Source organism: Ovis aries, chromosome 2, assembly GCF_016772045.2.
Source record: "Ovis aries strain OAR_USU_Benz2616 breed Rambouillet chromosome 2, ARS-UI_Ramb_v3.0, whole genome shotgun sequence".
Taxonomy (NCBI): domain Eukaryota; kingdom Metazoa; phylum Chordata; class Mammalia; order Artiodactyla; family Bovidae; genus Ovis; species Ovis aries.
Window position 1 is genome coordinate 23,826,689 of NC_056055.1, and position 26,722 is coordinate 23,853,410.

At 44.0% G+C, this 26,722-nt stretch overlaps 1 protein-coding gene across 1 annotated transcript in view; it reads right to left on the bottom strand.

The window, feature by feature from the left end:
* Positions 1–26,722, bottom strand: part of SHC3 (SHC adaptor protein 3) — a 187,785-nt gene that overhangs the window by 47,536 nt on the left and 113,527 nt on the right. The window contains exons 6-7 of the mRNA XM_027964179.3: positions 23,632–23,683; positions 9,116–9,242 (exon numbers count right to left, since the gene is read on the bottom strand). Of these exons, the coding sequence (XP_027819980.1) occupies positions 9,116–9,242; positions 23,632–23,683 (179 nt within the window). The remainder of the gene's footprint in view (positions 1–9,115; positions 9,243–23,631; positions 23,684–26,722) is intronic.

Consider the following 26,722-nt stretch of genomic DNA (forward strand, 5'->3'; position numbering starts at 1 on the left):
ATCACTGCATCAGAAAGAATAAAATACCTAGGAGTAATCCTTGCTTTAAGGAGGCAAAAGACCTCTACTCAGAAAACTATAAGATACCAATGAGAGAAATTAAAGATAACATAAACAGATGGAGAAATATACCACATTCTTAGATTGGAAGAATCAACATTGTCATAATGACTATACTACCCAAAGCAATCAGCAGATTCAATGAAACGTCTTTCAATTTACCAATAACATTTTTCACAGAATTACAGCAAGAAAAAATTTACAATTTGTATGGAAACACAAAAGATGCTGAAGAGCCACGACAATCTTGAGAAAGAAAAACAGAGCTGGGGGAATGAGTCTCTCTGACTCCAGACTATACTACCAAGCTACAGTAATCAAAACAATGTGGGACTCACACAAAAACAGAAATATAAATCAGCGGAGCAGGAAAGAAAGTTCAGAGATAAACTTGTACACCTACGGTCACCTAATCTATGACAAAGGAGGGAAGAACATACAATGAAGAAAAAACAGTGTCCTCAATAAGTAAGCCTGGGACAACTACATGTAAAAGAATGAAATTAGAACATGCTCTAACATCATACACAAATATAAATTCAAAATGGATTAAAGACTTATGAAAGACCAGACACTATAAAATGCTTACAGGAAAACATTGGCAGAACACTTTCTGACATAAATCACAGCAAGATCTTTTTTGGTTGATCTCCAAGATTAACAAAAATAAAAGTAAACAAATGGGACCTAAATAAACTTAAAAGCTTTTGCACATCAAAAGAAATCATCAGCAAAATGAAAAGAGAGCCATAGAATGGGAGAAAATATTTTCAAACACAGCAACCAACAAGAGATTAATCTAAAATATGTAAACAGCTCATGCAGCTCATTATAAAGAACAAACAACCCAATCAAAAATGGGTGGAAGATCTAAAAAGACATTTCTCCAAAGAAGACATCCAGATGGTCAAAAATCACACAAAAAGATGCTCAGTATCACTAATTACTAGAGAAATACAAATCAAAACTACAATGAGGTCTCACCTCACACTAGTCAAAATGGCCATCATCAAAAAATCTTCAAACAATAAATGCTGGAGAGGATGTGGAGAAAAGGGAACTCTCCTCCACCATTGGTGGGAATGTAAATTGGTACAGCCACAATGGAGAACACTATGGAGATTCCTTAGAAAACTAAAAATAGAGCTACCATGTGATCCAGCAATCTTACTGATAGGCATTGTTCCAAAGAAAAATCATAATTTGAAATAATACATGCACCCCAATGTCCATTACAGCACTATTTACAATAGCCAGGACATGGAATCAACCTAAATGTCCATCAACAGAGGAATGGGTTAATAAGACGTGGCACATAAATGCAATGGAATATTTCTCAGCACTGAGTAAAATAAGTCAGACACAGAAAGATAAATAGCATATGATGTTGTTTATACATGGGAATCTAACAAATAAATGGTACAAATGAACCTATTTATGAAACAGAAATTGTCACAGATGCAGAAAACGTTCTTATGGTTACTGGGGGGAAAAGGGAGGAAGGGATAAACTGTAAGATTGGAACTAACATATACACACTACTGTATATGAAATAGATAACTAACAAGAACCTTGGAAGAAAAGTTATGACCAACTTAGATAGCATATTCAAAAGCAGAGACATTACTTTGCCAACTAAGGTCCGTCTAGTCAAGGCTATGGTTTTCCTGTGGTCACGTACGGATGTGAGAGTTGGACTGTGAAGAAAGCTGAGTGCCAAAGAACTGATGCTTTTGAACTGTGGTGTTGGAGAAGACTCTTGAGGGTCCCTTGGACTGCAAGGAGATCCAACCAGTCCATTCTGAAGGAGATCAGCCCTGGGATTTCTTTGGAAGGAATGATGCTAAAGCTGAAACTCCAGTACTTTGGCCACCTCATGTGAAGAGTTGACTCATTGGAAAAGACCCTGATGCTGGGAGGGATTGGGGACAGGAGGAGAAGGGGACCACAGAGGATGAGATGGCTGGATGGCATCACCGACTCGATGGACGTGAGTCTGAGTGAACTCCGGGAGTTGGTGATGGACAGGGAGGCCTGGCGTGCTGCAGTTCATGGGGTCACAAAGAGTCGGACACGACTGAGCAACTGAACTGAACTGAACAAGAACCTAGTGTATAGTTCAGGGAACTGTATTCAATACTCTATAATGACCTACATGGAAAGAAAATCTAAAAAGAAGTGGAGATATATATATATATATATATATATATATATATATATATATATATAAAACTGGCTCACGTTGTATAGCAGAAAGTAACACAGCACTGTAAGTCAACTATAATTTTTAAAATACGCTATGGATTTGAGGAGACATCTCTCCAAATAAGATATACAAATAGCCAATAAGCACATGAAAAGATGCTTGACATCAATAGTCATCAAGAAAATGCAAATCAAAATCACAATTAGAGACCACTTTGTACTCACTAGGACAGCTAAAATCAAAATGATGGACAATAACAAATACCAGTGAAATTGAAACTCATATATTTCTGGTGAAAATATAAAATGGTACAACCACTTTGGAAATCAGTTTGGCAGTTTCTAAAACTTTAGCACAGAGTTACCATATGACTAGGTAATTCTATTCCTAGTTATATACCCAAGAGTATTGAAACATCTGTTCACACAAGAACTTGTGCACATATTCACAGCAGCACAATTCGTGAGAACTAAAAGATAAAAACAACCATAATATCCATAAACCAAAGAATGAATAAACAAAAGGTAACAAATGTATGCAAAAGAAAATTATTCAAACCCCAAAACGCCATACTAATACATGCTATAACATAGCTTAACTTCGAAAACAATCCAATAAGTGAAAGAACTCAAGCACATATTGTATGATTCCATTCATACAAAATATCCAGAACTGGCAAATCAATGAAGACAGAAAGTAGAGCAATGATTATCTGGGGAGAGAAGATTGCAAGTTGGGGAATTAACTGCTAATAAGTATGGAGTTTCTTGCTGGGGTGATGAAAATGTTCTGGAATTATTTAGGAATGATAGTCATACAGTCTCTGACAGTACTAAATACTACAGAACTATATATTCCAAAAGGGTATTTTCATCCTAAATTATATATCAAAAATTTTTTTTTAATAATCAAAAGAGATTTGACTACATTTGAGTTCTTTTTCATTGTCTTCTCTAGTTTTGTGTTGAAAATGACCCTGGATCTTGGCAAGAAAAATCAGAGGAAAAATCTTCTAAGGAAAATCAGACCATACCAAAAATTCCATTCATTTAAAAGTACTATTTTTGATTTCCAGTTGGAGATGGGTGATGATTTCAGATACAGAGTCTGTCTCCCAATAATCAATACAATGAGCAAAAAATAATTCACAAATAATAAGTAAAGTCATCCAACCAGCAGCAGCAGAAGAGAGGAAGCCATGTGCACCGACCTGAAACTTCGAGATGCTGGGGCAGCTTACTGGGCCCTAATGCCACCACACTCACTCCACACTTATCTGTCCCCCACTCTACTCTGAGGAATGTGGACAAAGAAGCTGATTATACCAAATTCTCACACTTCCAGCTCATTCCCAGTTTGAAGAGAAGTGGCCTGAGCAAGCGAGAAGCAAACCCAAGGCGAACTGCTCACACATGGAACCTCCTGTCTTGCTGGCCTCTGGGAAATCTAGAAGGAAAATGGGCCAATGACTTCTGCAATCCAAGGTCTCTGGAAAAGGGTGGGGAGGGGACAAAGAGTGTGGCAGCTGGAGGCAAGATGTGCTCTCTCATGGTCCCAGCAGGGCCAGAAGGTGACACATTCCCACCTGATGGGTCTCAGACCTGCTCAGTGGACACAAGCAGCTTGTCAGACCAGATGAGAATGATGCCAGGGAACACAACCCCTGGTTGATGCTCTGCTTTAGAAATTTTATACCATTACTTGCATATTGGATTCAAAGTTTTCTCAATAGATAAGATCTCTCTACTTCATTTTCTTTCCCCAAAACGTCTTCAAATTTTATTATATAGAAACATGTAAGGACTTCACACCTTAAGTATATGCCCAGATAAGTATGTAGTTCAATTAACTCTCCCCATTCATTTTTGTACATACTAATTTAATAGTATTTATTTGACTTTTGTGTAACATTTTGAAAGTACAGAAAAGCTAAATTAATATAAAAGACACCTACACATCCACCACTGAGATTAAACAAGTGTGAACATTTTGCTATATTTAATTCCTTTCTTTTTAAAGAAATAAAATTTGTCAGACTCACATTGGCTGAATAAGTATGTGATATTGACAGTATAATGTTAATAGTAGAATCTAGGTGGTTGGTTGTACAGGTGTTCACTGCAAAATTCTTTTTACATACTGGAATACTGTTCTTATAAAATGTTAGGGAAGAGATACACTTAATAAAACCAGTTATAGCACACCCCAAGCCCCTGTTGGTTTTCCAGGTGGCTCAGTAGTAAATAATCTGCCTGTCAATATAGGATACTTAGGTGACGTGAGTTCAGTCCCTGAGTCGGGAAGGTCCCCTGAAGGAGGAAATGGCAACCCACTTCAGTCTTCTGGCCTGGAGAATCCCATGGACAGAGGAGCCTGGTGGTCTACAGTCCATGGGGTCACAAAGAGTCGGACATGACTTAGCATGCATGCATGCACCTAGCTTCTATGTACAAAAATTTGGGCTTCCCAGGTGACACAGTGGTAAATAACCTGCCTGCCAATGCAGGAGATGCAAGAGCCACGGGTTTGGTCCGTGGGTCAGAAAGATCACCTGGAGAAGGAAATGGCAAATCACTCCAGTATTCTTCCCTGGGAAACTCCATGGATAGAGGAGCCTGGCGGGCTACAGCCCATGGGGTCGCAGAGTTGGACATGACTGAACATGCATGTTCCTGTCATCCTCACATGTCCTAGAGTTGGTATGTAATATTCTTGCACGTTTTTATACTCTTTATACACATGCATTTATCCATAAGCTACATATACAGTTATTTATGTGTTTTTAAACTTTCCATAAATGCTTCATATCTTTTTTTACTTCATTTAAAATGTTTGAGATTCATTTTGATAATACACATATACTGATGAATTCTGTTTAACAACTATATTCCATTATAAAATAAAATTTAGAACTTTGTTCACCCACTGTCCTGTGAGGGGCTATAGGGTCCCCACTACTTTCTAACTCTTTTTTCACACAGCTTATATGAGTTTGCAGAAGTCCTTGTCAACCAGGAAAAATGGGGCTTCCATAGGCACCCCCAGAATGAATACCTTAAAAGAAATTTTCCAGTGGATGAAAAAAATTAAAAATCTCTTTCAAGAAAGATGAAGACTTCAGAGAGATAATGAAGACAGAGGAATATAATGCCTTCACAACCAAGTCTGGAATATAGCCATAGAAGTTGGAGGAAAAGTTAATTCAGGAGAAATTAACCTTTATTGACAGTGAACACACCATTGTAATAAGCTTTCAGTAGGAGAAGTGACTGAATGATCGATATGCCTCATTACTTTCTTTTTAGTGCTGCATGGAATATTCTTATCTCCTAAGGAAACTCAAGAGTAGACGCTGAACATTTTTTATAATAAACTAAACATCTCACAATTCCTGATTACATTTACTATTTCACTTAATGTTTAAATGAAATATTTAACCTCAGTTCTAGACTTTCTAGAACACACCAAAAAAAGTTTCTTTTCATCATAGGGGACTGGAGTGCAAATGTACGAAGTCAAGAGATACCTGGAGTAACAGGAAAGTTTGGCCTCGGAGTACAAAATGAAGCAGGGAAAAGACTAAGAGTTTTTCCAAGAGAGCATACTGGTCATAACAAACATCTTCTTCCAACAACACAAGGGACAACTCTACACATGGACATTGCCAGGTGTTCAATACCGAAGTCAGATTGCTTATATTCTTTGCAGCCAAAGATGGAGAAGCTCTATACAGTCAGCAAAAACAAAACCAGGAGTTGACTGTGACTCCGATCATGAACTCCTTATTGCCAAGTGCAGACTTAAACTGAAGAAAGTAGGGAAAAAACACTAGACCATTCAGCTATGACATAAATTAAATAAATCCCTTACAATTATACAGTGAAAGTGAAAAATAGATTCAAGGGATTAGATCTGATAGATAGAGTGCCTGAAGAACTATGGTCGGAAGTTTGTAACATTGTACAGGAGGCAGTGATCAAAACCATCCCCAAGAAGAAGAAATGCAAAAAGGCAAAATAGTTGTTTGAGGAGGCCTTACAAATAGCTGAGGAAAGAAGAGAAGTGAAAGGCAAGGAGGAAAGGAAAGATATATCCATCTGAATGCAGAGTTCCAAAGAACAGCAAGGAGAACTAAGAAAGCCTTCCTAAGTGATCAATGCCAAGAAATAGAGGAAAACAATAGAATGGGAAAGACTAAAGATCCCTTCAAGAAAATTAGAGATACCAAGGGAACGTTTCATGCAAAGATGAGCTCAATAAAGGACAGAAATGATATAGACCTAACAGAAGAAGAAGATATTAAGAAGAGGTGGCAAGAATACACAGAAGAACTATACAAAAAGTATCTTCATGACCCAGATAATCATGATGGTGTGATCACTCACCACATCCTAGAGTGAGAAGTCAAGTGAGCCTTAGGAAGCATCAGTATGAACAAAACTAGAGAAGGTGATGGAATTCCAGCTGAGCTATTTCAAATCCTAAAAGATGATTCTGTGAAAGTGCTGCACTCAATATGCCAATAAATTTGGAAAATTCAGCAGTGGCCACAGGACTGGAAAAGGTCAGTTTTCATTCCAATCCCAAAGAAAGGCAATGCCAAAGAATGCTCAAACTACCACACAATTGCACTCATCTCACACGCTAGTAAAGTAATACTGAAAATTCTCCAAGCTAGGCTTTAACAGCACATGAACTGAGAACCTCCAGATGTTCAAGGTAAATTTAGAAAAGGCAGAGGAACCAGAGATCAAATTGCTAACATCCACTGGATCATCAAAAAAGCAAGAGAATTCCAGAAAAACATCTACATTAACTATGCTAAAGCCTTTCACTGTGTGAATCATAACAAACTGTGGAAAATTCTTAAAGAGACAGGAATACCAGATGACCTTACCTGCCTGCTGAGAAATCTGTATCCAGGTCAGGAAGCAACAGTTAGAACTGGACATGGAACAACAGACTGATTCCAAATTGGGAAAAGAGTACATCAAGGCTGTATATTGTCACTTTGCTAATTTATCTTATATGCAGAGTACATCATGCAAAATGCCAGGCTGGAGGAAGCACAAGCTGGAATCAAGATTGCTGGGAGGAATATCAATAACCTCACATATGCAGATGATACCACCCTTATGGCAGAAAGTGAAGAGAAACTAAAGAGCCTCTTGATGAAGGTGAAAGAGAACAGTGAAAAAGCTGGCTTAAAACTCAACATTCAAAAAACTAAGACCATGGCATCTGATCCCATCACTTCATGGCAAATAGATGGGGAAACAATGGAAACAATGACAGACTTCATTTTCTTGGGCTCCAAAACCACTGCAGATGGTGACTGCAGCCATGAAATTAAAAGACACTTGCTCCTTGGAAGAAAAGCCATGACCAACCTAGACAGCATATTAAAAAGCAGAGACATTACTTTGTCAACAAAGGTACATCTAGTCAAAGCTATGTTTTTTCCAGTAGTCATGTATGGGTGTGAGAGTTGGACTATAGAGAAAGCTGAGCACCAAAGAATGGATGCTTTTGAACTGTGGTGTTGGAGAAGACTCTTGAGAGTCCCTTGGACTGCAAGAAGATCCAACCAGTCCATCCTAAAGGAAATCAGTCCTGAATATTTATTGGAAAGACTGATGCTGAAGCTGAAACTCCATTATTTTGACCACCTGATGTGCAGAAATAACTCATTGGAAAACACCCTGATGCTGGGAAAGATTGAAGGCAGGAGAAGAACAGGATGACAGAGGATGAGATGGTTGGATGGCATCACCAACTCGATGGACCTGAGTTTGAGCAAGCGCCAGGAGTTGGTGATGGATGGGGAAGCCTGGCATGCTGCAGTCCATAGGGTCGCAAAGGGTCAGACATGACTGAGCAACTGAACTGAACTGAACTGAACTTAATGTTTAAAATATTGCAAGCTTCTATTATTCTTATTTTACAGAGAAAACTTATTGTTCGGTCAGTAAGTTCTGTCCAACTCTTTGTGATGCCCACGCACTGCAGCTCGCCATGCTTCCCTGTCCTTCACTGTCTCCTGGAGTTGGCTCAAACTCATGTCCATTGAGTTGGTGATGCCATCCCACCATCTCATCCTCTGTCCCCTACTTCTTCTCCTCTTGCTCTCAGTCTTTCTCAGCTTCAGGGTCTTTTCCAATGAGTCAGCTCTTAGCATCATATGGCCAAAGGATTGGAGCTCCAGCTTCAGCATCAATCCTTCCAACAAATATTCATGGTTGATTTTCTTTCGTATTGACTGGTTTGATCTCCTTGCAGTCCTAGGGACTCTCAAGAGTCTTCTCCCTACAGAAAAAAACTGCTGAGACAAAGATGAGGACCCTACAGCCACTGAGCCTGAAAGCTACAAAGTCCAATAAAGCAGAGCCATGCTGGTCATCCCAAGCATAGCGCCTCATGACAGGAGCCCCAGAATCAGGACTCCATCTAATCCTGATGATGACAACAACAGCGCAGGTAGAACCCGGGGTGACACCCACCCAAGAAGACAACATATGGGGACATCACATGCTTGCAGAGGAAACAGAATAAAAACATATCACACTGGGTTTTTTTGGTAACCTTAGCTACTGTCACTATAGTTTCAAGAAAATGTTTTTCTAAACATTGGGAGCATCACCCATATGTCAGCTTCCATCTGTTGGTTTTCTGAGCCCTAGCCCAGCACCAGCCAGGTGTCCCCAGGCCCAGGAAGCCCTGTGATTAACTGTCTGTTCAGAGCACTCCTCAGGGAGCTGTTTTCTGGTTTTTCTCCTTTTAACTCATTTTAAGAGGAAAGGGCAGAAAATGCAGAGAGGCCGCTGCAAATGGTGTCACAGCACTACTCACCGGTCATGAAGAGCAGCGATCTTGGAAGGACACTGCAAATACTGCTTAAACCGGAGCTCAAAGGCTTGTCCGATAGAGCCGATGACATCCTGGGCCAGCCCATCACAACACTCCAGAATGTGACAAGCTGTGGGAGCAAGGGACACAGGCCCATTAGAGGCAGACACTGGAGCTACCCAGGCTCCTTCTTCTTGAGGGTGAAACCCTGCAGCCTAGGGAAGAAGAGGGCGCCAAGGAGGTGGCTTTCATAACATGTCCTGGCAGCTCTGCCTGCAGCTTAATCCCAGGAGCCCCCAGACACAGCTTCACCACAGGGACCCATTTCTTAATAGCTTATTCTCTGCAAAAGTAAAGGTTCTGTTTGTAAGTCCATTTTAAATTTTTAAAATTCAACTTGATGGCTTTTCAATTGCTTGAGAGTCTATAAAATATCAACTTTGAACTCAACTGGGAAATAGAGTTTGGAGGGAAATCTTAACATGGCAAAGGAATCCCTCTAAGACCCCATGAGCCTTAAAACTGGACTTAAACTGACTCTTTTTTAAAATGTATTTATTTTTAATTGGAGGATAACTGCTTCACAATGCTGTGTTGGTTTCTGCCATACATCAGCATGAATCAGCCTTAGGTATACATATGTCCCCTCCCTTCTGAACCTCCCTCCCCACCTCTCACTCCCTCCCACCCCATCTAGGTTGTCACAGAGCTGTGAGTTGAGCTGCCTGCATCATACAGGCAGTTGATGTATACATACATACTGTATGTATACATACATGTATACTGTATGTATACATCATACATACAGTTGATGTATAAGCTTCAGTGCTGCTCTCTCAATTCATGCCACCCTGTCCCTTCCCTTGCCGTCTCCACAAGTCTGTTCTCTGTCTGTGTCTCTATTGCTGCCCTGCAAACAGGTTCATCAGTACCATTTTTCTAGATTTCAGGCATATGCGTTAATATGAGATATTTGTTTTTCTTTCTGACTTACTTCACTCTGTATAACAGGTTCTAGTTTCATCCACCTCCCTAGAACTGACTCAAATTCATTCCATTTAGGACAGAGTAATATTCCATTGTATACCTGTACAACAACTTCTTTATCCATTCATCTGTCAAAGGACATCTAGGCTGTTTCCGTGTCCTGGCTATTGTAAATAGTGCTGCAATGAACACTGGGGTACATGTGTCTTTTAGAATCATGGTTTTTCTCAGGGTATACGCCTAATAGTGGGATTGCTGGCTCATATGGTAGTTTTATTCCTAGATTTTTCAAGAAATCTGTTCTCCATAATGGACTGTATCAATTTATATTCCCACCAATCGTGCAAGAAGTTTCCCTTTTCTCCAGTTTTTACTGTTTGTAGATTTTTGTTGATGATGGCCACTCTGAACAGTGTGAGGTGATACCTCATCGTAGCTAAACAAACTCATACTGAATGAATCTTGAGGTATCTTACGGCCTTGGAGGAAGTTGTTTGCTTATTTCCTAGGGGGAGTAAAGTGTCATCACCAAATGTGGCAACTCCAAGCACTAAGACTCAACTCAAAGCATCTTAACTTTTAAGATGCATTTAAAGAGATACTAGTTAGCCAGTATGACCAACCCACCACATGCCATCTGCATCTACACCAGAAGAGCCTGGACAATCATGCTGCTTCTCATCAAAGAGGTGTTGGCAGTCAGATGAGGGCCCCTCAGGGACCTGGAGCAACCTTAACCCACTGGGGTGCCTGCCTTCCTGGTGGCCAGGAGGTGGCATAATCCATGTGGAACCTTCAGAGAAAAAAGGGTCAAATGGAGGAAGGTGCCAGAGAAGGCCCCCACTGCTCTACAAGTAGAACTGTCTCCTCCCCAGACACATGTCCATGGCATCCCACAGAAACATCTCAGCCCCTCCACGTGGCACCCTGACCAGTGCAACATGTTCTGCTACTAATGAGATAAAGGCATTCTCCCCGGAGAAAATGACAGATGTGTGTGTCACACCCCATCTTTCTCTTGCCACCGTTAGGACACAACTCTGTTTCAAGGAGGTTCCTCCAGGAGTATGGTGGATGCCCAGCAGTGAGCAGAGGCATTGCTACAGCAGTGAGCTGTTCCCTGGGGCAGTGATTAGGAAGGTGCAGAAGCATTGCCACTGCAGGGGAAGTCAGCAAAGAGAGGACTCATTAAGATGGGAAGCTGCGAGGGAAGGAGCAGAGACATCACCACCTCCACAGTTTGGCCGCTCTTCCATCACGATGCCGCCTTCTCCATGCACAACGCCAGCCAGGCACTGCACAGCCCACCCTGATGGTGGCTGCTGGGCTGGGGAGCCTGAGGTTTCTTCTCCTCACAGGCTCAAGGGAGCATGCCTCTGAGGACACAGAAACAAGAATTTTCTGGGAAGACCAAGTGTAACTGGATCACTGCTTCGGGCTGCAATGCAGTCCCCTTGGGTCTCAAGACCATGCTTAGTGGCTTAGTCATGTCCAACTCCTGTGACCCTATGGACTGCAGCCCGCCAGGCTCCTCTGTCCATAGGCTTTCCCAGGCAAGTATCCTGGAGTGAGCTGCTGTTTCCTTCTCCAGGGGATCTTCCCGACCCTGGAATCAAACCCATGTCTCCTCATCTACTACATTGGCAGGTGGATACTGAACCACCAGGGAAGCCCTGTCCCTTGGATACACTAGCCCTAGCACAGATATGGCCAAGGGATTTGTCCCAGAAGACAGATGTCCCAGCTGTATCTCTGTGAGCCAATAATGATATTCTTTTATGTTATTATGGGTATTAGTATTTATTATTAACCCAGGTAAGCATAAAGCAAGCCCATATTAAGCAGCTGTTGTAGTTGCGTGATTGTTCATTAATGGACAGGATTGGAGGTGTCTTTCCAGCCAATAAGGAAATAGTAGTCTAGGATGGATTGAGGGAAAGACACCTGGCTCCTCCTCCTGACCCATGTTTCCAGCCACACCTGTCCCCTCCACTCAGCATCAGCACCAGCCGAGGGAACCAGCTGGCTAGTACTTTGGAGAACCAGAATAACAACTAGGGATGAGTCAAGAAAGTGAAGCTAGTCTTTCTTCTAAGGAGAAAATCAGCACTCCAGGCTTTAACACAGTGAATGAAGAATAAGGTTTCTGCCGAGGTCCACACAGCTCTCTCACCTTCAACACACCAAAGAAGTCCAGGCCTGAGATAGGTCTTCTTTAAGTCAGTTCCTGGGACAGTTGGAAGATGCAGGGCTCTGGGTGGAAGCACCCTCGCTTGGTGACAGTGGAGCCCTAGTATTTGGATACAAGAGGGCGACAGAACCTGCAGATGCAGGATTAAATCATGACTCCAGGCTCTGGGGCCAGGCTCAGTCCTCAGCGGACTGAGTAAGTATCATCTGTTAGTTGGGTTTGAGGATCCTCCTGTAGAATGACTTCTCTGTGCTCCAAAAACTCACTCCAAATCTAAAACCAACCTGGGCTGACAGTCTCTCTGGGCCTCGGATTTTCTCTTGGTGTTGCAATGGTTTTTAGCTTAAAAGCCACTATCATCTAGCCTCACCTATGGGAGGATTATGAGGGCTTCCTCAAAGGTGACCAGCAGAGCTGCTTGTTTTATACCCCACAATGCAAACAGGGAGCTGGAGGTGTCTGTCATTCATGAATGAGAAGGAGAAGCACTGGATAAAAAGTACATACAGAGTGGTGGGGCCCAGAGTCAAGACTCAAAATGATGCTGTAAAACCTAAAATGTGGCCCCCAAACAAACACAGGAGCCGCAAAATGAGGTCATTCCTCAATCTGTCCCTTTTGGAGGAAACTGGCTCTTTTGTAGCGGTACAGTAGTATACCACTGGGGGGGTGAACAGTAGTGAACAGAAGGGGGATGAGGACCAGAGGTGCTGGTTTGCCCAGCTGGTCTCTCTTCTTGACCAAAAGCAAGGCCGACATCACCCTCCAGGAACTCACTCAGACCATACAGCAGCCACCTCAGCCCTGACACTAGCAAGGGGCCTCATCAGGCTTCACCACAAAGGCCTCTCCCAGCTGGGGATGAGCCACTTGAGAGCAGCGTGTGCTGAGACCCTTATAATCACATCAGATAGAACTGAGATATGGCGTCTTTACTCACATGGCAACCACACATCTTCCACGCACAGTAGACCCTGGCAGGGCAGAAGTTACTATGCAAGATGCCAGTCCAGAAGCCAGTGGCTCCACCTGACCATTGGTGTTCGAGGCTGCCCCAGCCATCTAACTGATGAGCGGACTGCAGGCCACCTGGGACCTCCATTCATCTGAGCTTGCTCTCTGAGCCCTGCCTGGGACAGTTGCTCTGTTAGTCAGCACAAACAAGTGATGTTGCAATAAGAAAGAGCCCCAGCATCTCGGTGACAACTCCACTCTTTTTTGCTCATTCCTGGGCAACTCTCCTCAATCACCCCAGCTCTCCTCAACCAGGTGGTGACATCATGAGCCAGGCTGCTTTGATCTTTCAATCCTGAATTTCAATACAAGGCCTCCTCCACAAGCCAGGGGAGAAAGAGACAGCAGGGCCTGGTACCAGCACTCATGCACTCTGCTCTCACACAGAACTGTCACCTGGCTCCTCCTTTCCCCGGGAAAGGCTGGCAGTACTGTCTCCTGGGAGCTTGGGGAGAAGGAGGTCAAGACATAAGTGAGCACTAGCAATGCTTATCATGTACACCAAACACCCAAATGGCTTTACTTCTGTAAATAAGAAGTTGTCAAGGTTTGTTCATGCTTACCAGTAAAGAACTCTTCACTATACTGAGCATATGTCCCAAATAGATGTTAACTTATTTATAAATTATGAACATAATATAATAGTTCCTTCTTTCCTTGCGCTCAGTTGTGTCCAACTCTTTGCGACCCGATGAACTGTAACCTGCCAGGCTCCTCTGTCAATCGAATTTTCCAGGCAAGAATACTGGAGCGAGTTGCCATTTCCTACTCCAGGGTTTTTCAGGATCCAGGAATCAAACCTGCATCTCCTGTGTCTGCTGCATTGACAGGTGAATTCTTTACTGCTAGCGCCTCTTGGGAAGCCCAATATAATCGTATGTATATTATAAAAATATCTTTTAAAATATGTAGGCCTTTTCTGGTGGCTCAGACAGTAAAGAATCTGTCTGTGATGCAGGAGACACTGGTTTGATCCCTGGGTAGGGAAGATCCCCTGGAGAAGGGAATGACAACCCACTCCAGCATTCTTGCCTGGAGAATCCCATGGACAGAGGAGTCTTGCAGGCTACAGTCCATGGGGGTCACAAAGAGTCAGACATGACTGACACTTTCTTTTTACTTTTCAAAAAGGACACAACAAAGATAAACAAAAGTTCAAGATGTCTCGTTGACCCTGAAAGCATTACATTGTCAGTTATTATCTCAAAGCAAGATAATTATTTTGAGTGAGATATTTATATTTAGACACTGTCCTGCCAGTGTCTAACAATGAGAGATAAAAATTCATCTTTCCATCTCTGGAAAACTTTTGTTAATAATTTAGAGTTTGGAGGGGTTGATTCCTTATCTGATTTGTGTGTGTGTGTGTGTGTGTGTGTGTGTGTGTGTGTGTGTTTGTGAAAGTAAGATCCCACTTCCCATACCCCCTCTGTGGTCCTGGAGCCACTGACACACAGAAAGGATGTCACTGGTTCACTGCACCTTTTATTTATGATTACAAGGTAATATCCCCTCTGTCTCAAATCAGCAGCGACTATAAACAGAGGCTCTAACATGTGTCTCCCACGTCAATACCTTGTGGGTTGGGCCACCCCACCTTGGTGGGCACTAGTTCCATGGGGCGGGGGGGCGGGGTAGTGGGACTCTGCAAGTATGGACAGAAAACCTCGCAGGATCTGTGCTGCTCTTTTAGGAAGTCATGACCCCTTCCACCCACACCCACACCCACACCCGCACCCACAACACTTCCAACTCACACTTCACAGCCATCCAGCCTCCCCAAGCCAGCCCAGCCCTTGCAGTGGTCCCATCTTGGACTCTCCTCCTGTCCTCATATCTAGACTCACAGACTCTCCAAGAGTTCAAGTTCACAGCCACATTCTCTACCAACTGGTGACTGACACAGGGAATCTCAGAGACATCTGGAATCATTGCCCAATCAGAAGACCCTACCAAACAAAGACTGCTCTCTCTTTCTCCCTGTGGGCTGATAACTCTCACCCCGTAAAAGGAACACTGAACACCAATGAATTCTTAGCAGAGAGCTGGAGGCTACAAACTCAAGCATAGTTTTCAGTCAGCTCTAGTGTGTCCACTTAGTATATTCACATGCTCATTGTTTCAGACTTTTGAATCCAAGACAGGTAAGAACTTCAAGATTCCGCTCCCATGCTCTTAATTAAGAGTTGTTTTCAACATCACTAATTATTAGAGAAATTCAAACTAAAACCACAGTGAGGCATCACCTCACAGCAGTCAGACTGGCCATCATCAACAAATCTACAAACAATAAATGCTGGAGAGGGTGTGGAGAAAGGGGGAATTCTTTTACATTATTGGTGGAAATGTCAGTTGATACTGCTACTGTGAAGAACAGTATGGAGGTCCCTTAAAAATACTAAAAATAGAACTACCATAGGACCCAGAAGTCCCACTCCTGGGCATATACTCTGAGAAGACCATAATTCATACTAACACATATATGTGGAATCTAGAAAAATGGTACAGATGAACCTATTTCCGGGGCAGGAATAGAGAGTCAAACATAGAGAACAGACATGTGGGCACAGGGTGGGAAAGGAGGGTGGAATGGCTTGACCCATCTGCACCACCATGTGTAAACAGATGGCTGGTGGGAAGCTGCTGTGTAGCACAGGGAACTCAGCCCAGTGCTCTGCAACGATGTGGGGGATGGGAGAGAGACGCAAGAGGGAGGGGCCATGTGTGTACACATAGCTGATTCACTTCATTGTACGACAGACACTAACACGCTATCATAAAGTAACTGTACCCCAATAATAAATAAACAAAAACAAAAAGATACATGCACCCCAGTGTTCACTGCAGCACTATTTACAATAGTCAGGACATGGAAGCAACCTAAATGTCCATACAACAGCATATGTATGTTGCTGTGTATAACATAAATAACTAATGAGAACCTAACATATCACACAGGGAACTCTACTCAGTGTTCTGTGATGACCTAAATGGGATGGAAATCCAAAAAAGAGGGGATGTATGTATATGCTCAGCTCATTCACTACTGTACAACAGAAACAAACATAACATTGTAAAGCAACTATATTCCAATAAAAAATAATAAAAATTTAAAAAGTGAGTTTAATATGTGTTCTAGCCCTAGAGCAGCAAACTAAAATTATAAGGAGATAGTTCTGCACCCCTCAGACTGGCAGGAATCTAAAAACCTGAAAATGCCAAGTGTTGAAGAAGTCAAGGAGTCCTCCTGTGCTGCTTGTGGAACTGCACAGTGAAATAACCTCTTTTTTTTTTTTAAGTTGAAGATGTCCCAAAACACAGTGATTTGTCCCAGAGGTATAAACCCTAAGAACATTCTTGCACATGAGCACAATGTGAAAAATGTCTATTGGGGACTTCACTCAGTAGACACTGTTGAACATAAACTGTGTACCACGCCCTATCCTATAATCTACAGATACAGCAAGGAACGCAGGATGCAGCATGCTTGGGGCTGGTGCATGGGGATGACCCAGAGAGATGTTATGGGGAGGGAATGTATGTTCATGTTTGGGAATGCATGTAAGAATTAAAGATTTTAAAATTTAAATTAAAAAAAAAAGATAATGGTGAAAAAACAGGAAAAAAAATAAATAAATAAAAAATTATGTTTATAAAAAAAAAAAAACACCAGAGTCTTGCTCTCATGAAGCTGACAGTCTAGAGGGTAGACACTGAAAATAAGAAAGGAAAAATACACTATTTGCATGGACTGAATGGTGCCCCTGCACAAAGCCCTGTCCGCATCCTGACCTCTTGAACCTGTGTAAAAGGGTCTTTCCAGATGTCCTTAAGTTAAGGACCTCAAGATGAGATCATTCTGGATTAGGATGGGTCCCAAATCTAATGACAAGTTTCTTATTATAAGGGACAGAAGAGGCGACGACACAGTCACAGAGGAGAGGGAGATGATGTGGGGACGGATGCCAAGACTAGAGTGATACAACCACAAGCCAAGGGCTCCTGGAGCCACCAGACACCGGAAAAGGCAGGAAGACTCCTCCCCGGGACCTTCAGAGGAAGCACAGCCCTGCCCACATCTTGATTTTAGACCCCGAGCCTCCAGAACTATGAGAGAGCAACTTTTGTGGTCTTTAAGTCACAAAGCTTGTGGTAATTTGTTCCAGTGGTCACAAGGCTCCCCTGGTAGCTCAGCTGGAATTTAAAGAATTCACCTACAATGCAGGAGACCCCAGTTCAATTCCTGGGTCAGGAAGATTCCCTGGAGAAGGGACAGGCTACCCACTCCAGTATTTCTGGGCTTCCCTGGTGCACAGATGGTAAAGAATCTGTCTATAATGCAGGAGACCTGGGTTTGATCCCTGGGTTGGGAAGATCCTCTGGAGGAGGAAATGGCAATCCACTCCAGTATTCTTGCCTGGAGAATCCTATGGAGAGAGGGGCCTAGCAGGCTACAGTCCATGTGGCAGGCTACAGTCCATGGGGCTGCAAAGAGCTGGACACGACTGAGCAACTAAGCACAGCACAGTCACAGAAAACCAATACAACCATAAAGACAATAATGTAAAACGTAAATGTAAATTAAGGACGACAGTATAGAATAATGGAGAAGGCAATGGCACCCCACTCCAGTACTCTTGACTGGAAAATCCCATGGATGGAGGAGCCTGGTAGGCTGCAGTCCATGGGGTCGCTACGAGTTGGACACAACTGAGCGGCTTTGACTTTTCCCTTTCATGCATTGCAGAAGGAAATGGCAACCCACTCCCATGTTCTTGCCTGGAGAATCCCAGGGACATGGGAGCCTGGTGGGCTGCCATCTATGGGGTCGCACAGAGTTGGACATGACTAAAGCAACTTAGCAGCAGCAGCAGTATAGGATAAAATATAGGATGACCAGGGAAGATGACCTAGGAGGTGATGTCACAGAAGAAGCCTAGAGGAAGTCAGGGAGTGAACCATGGGAAGGTCTAGTGTAAGAACGTCACAGGCATGGGGTTAAACAGGTGCAAAGACCCTGAGGCAGGTGTTTACTTGACATATTCAAGGATGAGCCAGAAAGGAGTGGAACTGGAGTGGAGGTGGGAGAAAATCATAGGAAACAAGACAGCAGATAGACCAGGAATCAGCTCACATCGTGACAAGTGAGACAAGCTCTAGGGAGGGAGAAAAGACTTAGCTCATGGCTTATCACAGTGAGGGGCCTAGGGGACTTGTGAACAGAGATGTGCACTAGGTGGGTACAAGTCTGACTTTCAGCCAGAGTCTGAAAGTCTGACTTTCTGGGCTAGGCAGAAATATTCAGGGTCTTCTGCACAGCGATGGGAATACCAGACCACCTGACCTGCCTCTTGAGAAATCTGTATGCAGGTCAGGAAGCAACAGTTAGAACTGGACATGGAACAACAGACTGGTTCCAAATAGGAAAAGGAGTCCATCGAGGCTGTATACTGTCACCCTGCTTATTTAACTTCTATGCAGAGTACATCATGAGAAACGCGGGACTGGAAGAAACACAAGCTGGAATCAAGATTGCCAGGAGGAATATCAATCACCTCAGATATGCAGATAACACCACCCTTATGGCAGAAAGTGAAGAGGAGCTAAAAAGCCTCTTGATTAAAGTGAAAGAGGAGAGCGAAAAAGTTGGCTTAAAGCTCAACATTCAGAAAAGTAAGATCATGGCATCTGGTCCCATCACTTCATGGGAAATAGATGGGGAAACAGTGGAAACAGTGTCAGACTTTATTTTTGGGGGCTCCAAAATCACTGCAGATGGTGACTGCAGCCATGAAATTAAAAGACGCTTACTCCTTGGAAGAAAAGTTATGACCAACCTAGATAGTATATTCAAAAGCAGAGACATTACTTTGCCGACTAAGGTCCGTCTAGTCAAGGCTGTGGTTTTTCCAGTAGTCATGTATGGATGTGAGAGTTAGACTGAAGAAGGCTGAGCACCAAAGAATTGATGCTTTTGAACTGTGCTATTGGAGAAGACTCTTGAGAGTCCCTTGGACTGCAAGGAGATCCAATCAGTCCATTCTGAAGGAGATCAACCCTGGGATTTCTTTGGAAGGACTGATGCTAAAGCTGAAGCTCCAGTACTTTGGGCACCTCATGCGAAGAGTTGACTCACTGGAAAAGACTCTGATGTAGGGAGGGATTGGGGGCAGGAGGAGAAGGGGACGACAGAGGATGAGATGGCTGGATAGCATCACGGACTCGATGGACGTGAGTTTGAGTGAACTCCGGGAGATGGTGATGGACAGGGTGGCCTGGCATGCTGCGATTCATGGGGTCGCAAAGAGTCGGACACGACTGAGCGACTGAATTGAACTGAACTCTGCACAGCATGTTTAAAGCCCAGAGGGTGGCTTGTTTGTTAAAAAACACGGTTGACAATAGTCAGATAAGGGAAACAACAACCTAATCATTCGCCCACAGGAAAATTAACCTCCCATCACAGAGTTATTTGATGAAATTTAGCCTCCTGGCTTAAAAAAAAAAATCATTGCTTTCACCTAAAATGAGGTGATGAGGTTTTGCATCTAGGGAAGGAAAAGTCAAAGGAAGTGCTCTATTATTTACGGAGTTCATACTCTGTGAGGTTCTACCAGAAAGTTACCTTCCGGGACCTACCAAGTTAAGGTAACCTACAAAGTTACCTTCTGGGGCCTCTGGTCCAAAGCCAGAGGAACCCTAAATTCAGGGTTGAAATGATCGTGAGCTGCTAGAGCAGCCTGAAGAAGGAAGTGTGGTCATGTGAGCAGCAGTCCACGGGGGGCTTCCCTCTCGAGCCCATTCACCACATTTCCCCTTATTCAGGAAACCCTGGGGGAAAAGCAACTTCTAACCCTGGGATTAGAAGCTATACAAGCTGAAGAGAGGGCTCTCTGTCATCAGGTCAACACCACAGGACATTCTACAGCAAGTTCAGGAGATCCAGTGGGTGCCTGCCCAGGGATGCTACTGTGCTTATAGGTTATAGGAATACAAGCCACCTGCAGGCAGCCATATGTCTAAGCAGAACATTATCTTTTAGCTACTTTTGTGACCCGGACAGTCCATCCCGAACCAAAAGACATTAGGTTTCAGGGGATGGGAGTCATTGGGTCATAACCCAAATTCCATTGTGAAAATGGTATATTAGGATCCTGCAAAGCCTGCTTTGTTGAGAGTTTTATCCTACATATATCAGGAGTTACCTTCCAGACCTCCTTCCTGGTTGGCTTTGCCTTTCAATGATAAGTTGCCGACTTCATGAAACTTGCCCATTTGCAAGGCTTATCTTCTAGAGATGGTAGTGGTGGTTACCACAGAACTTAATGACTTGGGTCAGAGATCCTTGACTCTTACACCAGATTAATTAGAATAGCCATGGATTCTTGATACTTGAGAGAAAAATATAGATGCTGGTCTGTAAGTACTTCTAGATTAATCAAAACACACACAGGAATGTATAAGCAGGAATCCATGTGGAAAAGATGAATGATAACGGTGAGGGACTCTGACTCATCTCTGTAGGATTTTGACAGAAGACTTTCTCAATTCCAGATGTGGAACCAAATATCTGTCCATTCTAAGGAGCTCTGCCGGCAGCCAGGGAATCACAATGCTACAAGGCTTACCCTAGCATATTGACTGGGGCCTCTGTGTGGGGAGTTGGCTATCTAAGAGTCCAAATAAGAACACTTACTCCCAGAATATCTTGCTAATATGATTCCTGCATGTCAGAGGCCATTCTTACTAAGTTATACTCTCTTCCTGGAAGTTAAATTCCAGGAGGAGGAAGAAGAACAGAGCAACCAGGGGAGCGCTCCACCAGCATCTTACGGAAGGAGGTAGTGGTGGGGTGGACATACATGGGATGAAGGCAAAGCCAACTCTGAGATACTGTTCATAGTTGTACTCAGGCAACCCTCCTCCTTTTACTTACTGCCTCGCAGAAGGCTGTAGCTCCTTGTATGTGTGTGTTTGCAAGGATGGCAGGGGTGGGGAAAGAGATGTGATGGATAAAGAAAGCTACAGATTCCTGTCGGAGGGCAGGTCTAGCTCCCTTGTCCCCTGAATCTGAGCTGGCTAGGACTGCTTGATTGGTAAACTATGACAGAGGTGGAGCCATGCCTGGCCTTCTACTGTGTGTGCCCACACTGGCATCATGGAGCCCAGAGCTGCTACATGGGACGTCCTACTTCTTTGATGGAGGAACCACCTGGAGGGACCCTGAGACTCCATGCAGAGGGAGAAGGACCCTGCTGGCTTAGACTGCTAGTCCTTCCTGCCAAGGTATGAGGCATGGAAGTAAAATCAATCTGGCCCTTCTAGACCAGGCCAGCTACCAGCCAAAGACCACCCAAGACCCCACCGATGCCACATAGAGCAGAAAAATTGGCCAACTGAGCCCTGCCTGGACTTGTGACACAATGTATCAAAAAAATACTTTAAAAATGATGGTCGTTAAGCCACAAAGCTGTGTTACAGGCAACAGATAACTGAAAGGAAGAAGTGGCCATCTCCCACAAAGCATCTCAAAGGACCCCTTTGCTGATGGTACCATCAAAGCACCAGCAGCACAGCACAGAGGTCTGGCATCTGTCTTCACACTAGCACTGCACACGGGTCCCAAGGGGGAGCTGGTCTAGAAACCAACACGCATGTGAAATATATCCTGATTTCCATGACTTTGAAAAGGCACTGTGGGCAGAAGGCACTGCTAGTTTCTGCCTGTGAAACAAGACAATAGCTTGTATGTGTCTATGGCCCTAAGTCAAATTGCATGGGGTTGTATTCCTTCCGGGTCTGTCCCTAGAGCCTGATTTCTCAGCCTTGGCTGATCATGGGCACCACTGCTCTGAGGCCTGAGAACTGGGATTTTTAGAATTTCCTGCTGCTGCTGCTGCTGCTGCTAAGCCGTTCCAGTCACGTCTGACTCTATGCGACCCCATAGATGGCAGCCCACCAGGCTTCCCCATCCTTGGGATTCTCCAGGCAAGAACACTGGAGTGGGTTGCCATTTCCTTCTCCAATGCATGAAAGTGAAAAGTGAAAGCAAAGTCGCTCAGTCGTGTCCGACTCTTAGAGACCCCATGGACTTCAGCCTACCAGGCTCCTCCGCCAATGGGATTTTCCAGGCAAGAGTACTGGAGTGGGGTGCCATTGGCTTCTCTGTAGAATTCCCTAGGTGATTTAAAATATAGCTCATTTTGAGAGCCATTGACCTAGGAATCATTAAAGGTATCAAAAGGAAGTCTAGGATTACTTGAGGTTAACCTGGAACAAACAAAGATAAAAGAAGAACTTCAACCAGTATAACTCTGGAATGTGGGGCAGCCTGCCACCTCCCCCACCCCCAAGGTTAGTGGGAAAACAGAATTCCAGAATCACATCTGTGTTGAAATTTTAAAGAAGAGTGTGTGTGTATGTGCGTGCGTGTGTGTGTGTGTGTGTGTGTGTGTGTGTGTGTGTGTGTGTGTACAGACAAAAGTTTTGCAACGCCAACTAGGAAATTTTATTTGGTTTCTGGGAGAGAGGATGGGAGGAGGAGGGGAACCAATGGGTGTTGAAGGGAAGGGCCATTTTGTGTTGTTAGGAGCTCCACTGGTGTCATTGATGAGTTCTCAATTGGAGTCGTGCGCCACCTGGCGGCTGCCTGGAATTCAAGCGTAGCACTCTTCTCACTCAGCCCACCGGCCCAAGCCGGTTAACACAGGAGGGATGGGAGCACTGTTTGTAATTGATGGGATGGTGGGTACGAAAGGAAGGTCTAGGAATAAAGTGTCCATGAGGATGAGAAGTACTTGATCCTTCAAATCCCCTACCTAGCCTGTGTCTGAGGCCTCTGTCTAGCATTTTTTGCGGGGTTTAAAACGAGAGCCCTGAGCTTGGACACTGGCCTCCAGGGCCACGCAGAGCGGTGTGAGACAGTTGGCAGTGGATAAATGAGGAGATGGTATCGGGCAGGAGGCTAGCGGCTTGTAAAGGCTTCAGGTGTAACTGAGTCCACCTTCAGAGTCTAAGTGGGAGCTGCCTTGCACAGGTCAGGTGTACCAAGTGCTAGCCATCTGGATACAGGTGTGTGTTTCAGGCTCTCAGATATCCAGCATCTCCTATACAGATGTGTGGTTCAGACTCAGATATCCAGTGTCTCCTAACCCAGCCAGGTGTGCCGCCACACTTCACTGCCTGTAAAGCTCAATTACCGCTGACAGTACGAGAGAACACTTGTTCGTGCAGGTGAAGAGGGTTGAAATCATGAAGACCAACTTGTATCCAGTGTTAAGCCCAGCTGCACATGAATGAGAAATGACAAAGGTCACACACGGCTTACCTCTGCGATTAACAGGGTCCTTAGCAACGTACGCAACGTAGTCTGTTGTGTCCTGTGAAAGAAAAAGGAGCTGTCAAATCACTAATCACGGGTGAAGCAGAGGCATCGTGTACACAGCAGCTCAGATACCAAGAGCAGCCCAAACGACAGACCAGCTAAAGGACATGTCTTGAACTGCACGCAGGGCAGGGATCACCAGAGATCAGCAGACAGCTCTCACTCACACTGCGAGCAGCAAGGACCTAGAAGGCCTAGGTACTCAACATGTTGGATCACCCAAGGAGTTGTAAAAACACTGATCACTGAGTCCCAGGTCCCAGATAATCTGATTTAACCAGAGTGGATGTGGGCCCCAGGCATCAGAATTTTTAAAAGCTCCACAGATAATTCTATTATGGACCAAGGCTGAGAAACACTGTCATCAGCTCTCCAACAATGGTGCTCAAATCTGAGCTGGTGTCAAGAGTCCCCTGCAAGGCTTGTTACAGTGCAAATTTCTGGGCCCCACCCCAGGGTCTCCAAGGGCAGATCCGAGCTGAGGGCCCAAAATGTACATTTCTGACAAGTGTCCAGGCAGCTGCTGCTGCTGATGCTCTGGGGGCCACACTGAGAAAATCAGAAGTGGATGTTACAAAGATTGGTTACAAATACCCTTAATGGGTGGGTGAGGTATGATGACTTAATGACTGATTTTAATCCTCTCAAGATGTTTCCAAAGTTTGAATTCTATTGAGAAGTCCAGTACTTTGGCCACCTCATGCGAAGAGAGTTGACTCATTGGAAAAGACTCTGATGCTGGGAGGGATTGGGGGCAGGAGGAGAAGGGGATGACAGAGGATGAGCAGGCTGGATGGCATCACTGACTCTCGATGGACGTGAGTCTGAGTGAACTCCAGGAGTTGGTGATGGACAGGGAGGCCTGGTGTGCTGCGATTCATGGGGTCGCAAAGAGTTGGACACAACTGAGCGACTGAACTATACTATTGAGAAATCTCCCCCTTACACATGAAATATAAGTCCCTTGCTGATTCACCTACTTGGCACACAGAGGAATTGATGATCTCAGAAGTGGGCCTAGGCAACCATGTGGATTTTAGTTTCTAAACAGAGGAACCAACAATTCTCTGAATTGGTTTTGGTTTTTTGTGTGTTTTTTTTTTTTTTTGGTTGTACTGGGTCTTCATTGCTGCACGTGAGCTTTCTCTAGTTGCTGCAAGCAAGGGCTACTCACTAGTTGTGCCCAGGCTTCTCATTAAGGTAGCTTCTCTTGTTGCGGAGCACAGGCTGTAGAGCACATGGGCCTAGTTGCCCTGCAGCCTGTGAGCTCAATTCCCAGACCAGGGATCAAACCTGCATTGGCAGGCCAATTCTCAACCACTGGACCACCAGCAGTGGCCACAGGTCTGGAAAAGGTCAGTTTTCATCCTAATCCCTAAGAAAGGCAATGCCAAAGTATGCTCAAACTACCATGCAATGGCACTCATCTCACTCTCTAGTAAAGTAATGCTCAAATTTCGCCAAGCCAGGCTTCAACAATATGCGAACTGTGAACTTCCAGATGTTCAAGCTGAATTTAGAAAAGGCAGAGGAACCAGAGATCAAATTGCCAACATCTGCTGGATCAACAAAAAAGCAAGAGAGTTCCCTGAAAAACATCCATTTCTGCTTTATTGACTATGCCAAAGCCTTTGACTATGTGGATCACAATAAGCTGTGGAAAGTTCTGAAAGAGATGGGAATGCTAGACCGCTTGACCTGCCTCTTGAGAAATATGTATGCAGATCAGGAAGCAACAATTAGAACTGGGCAACAGACTGGTTCCAAATAGGGAAAGGAGTACGTCAAGGCTGTATATTGTCACCCTGCTTATTTAACTTATATACAGGGAACATCATGAGAAATGCTGGACTGGATGAAGCACAAGCTGGAATCAAGATTGATGGGAGAAATATCAATAACCTCAGATATGCAGATGACTTTATGGCAGAAAGTGAAGAAGAACTAAAGAGCCTCTTGATGAAAGTGAAAGAGGAGAGTGAAAAAAGTTGGCTTAAAGCTCAACATTCAGAAAACTAAGATCATGGCATCTGGTCCCATCACTTCATGGCAAGATGGAGAAACAATGGAAACAGTGGCAGACTTTATTTTGGGGGTTCCAAAATCACTGGAGATGGTGACTGCAGCCATGAAATTAGAAGATGCTTACTCCTTGGGAGAAAAGTTATGACCAACCTAGACAGCATATTCAAAAGCAGAGATGTTACTTTGTCAACAAAGGTACGTCTAGTCAAGGCTATAGTTTTTCCCAGTAGTCATGTATGGATGTGAGAGTCGGACTGTGAAGAAAGCTGAGCACCGAAGAATTGATGCTTTTGAACTGTGGTGTTGGAGAAGACTCTTGAGAGTCCCGTGGACTGCAAGGAGATCCAACCAGTCCATCCTAAAGGAGATCAGTCCTGGGTGTTCATTGGAAGGACTGATGCTGAAGCTGAAACTTCAATACTTTGGTCACCTGATACGAAGAACGGACTCATTTGAAAAGACCCTGATTCTGGGAAAGATTGAAGGAGGGAGGAGAAGGGGACAACAGAGGATGAGATGGTTGGATGTCTTCATCAACTCAATGGACATGAGTTTGAGTAAACTCTGGGGTTGGTGATGGACAGGGAGGCCTGGCGTGCTGCAGTCGATGGGGTCACAAACAGTCAGATACCTGAGCAACTGAACTGAACTGAACTGAATTAGAGCACCAAGGAAATCCCATCTCTGAATTCTTCAAAGCAAAAGAAAGACTTTGCTGCAAAGTTGATATTTTCAACATTCAAAACATTCTCAAGGCAGGGGGGCAACTGGTAAAATTCTCCCCATGGCTGCTAGTATTTCCCCAATGTGATGGCTTCAGAGGACTCCAAGGTTATTTGCTTTTTGGGTTTTTTTTTTTTTTTCAACATTTGCAAGACTGTCATGAGTTCCTTCATTGTGATTCTCTGTGGGCAGAGAAGACAACCCTTTCTCTTCCTACAGCACTCCAGCAAACCCTCCAGTGTGAGGGGGAAAAGGGGAGAGTGGACGTGGGGGTGGAGGATGCCGT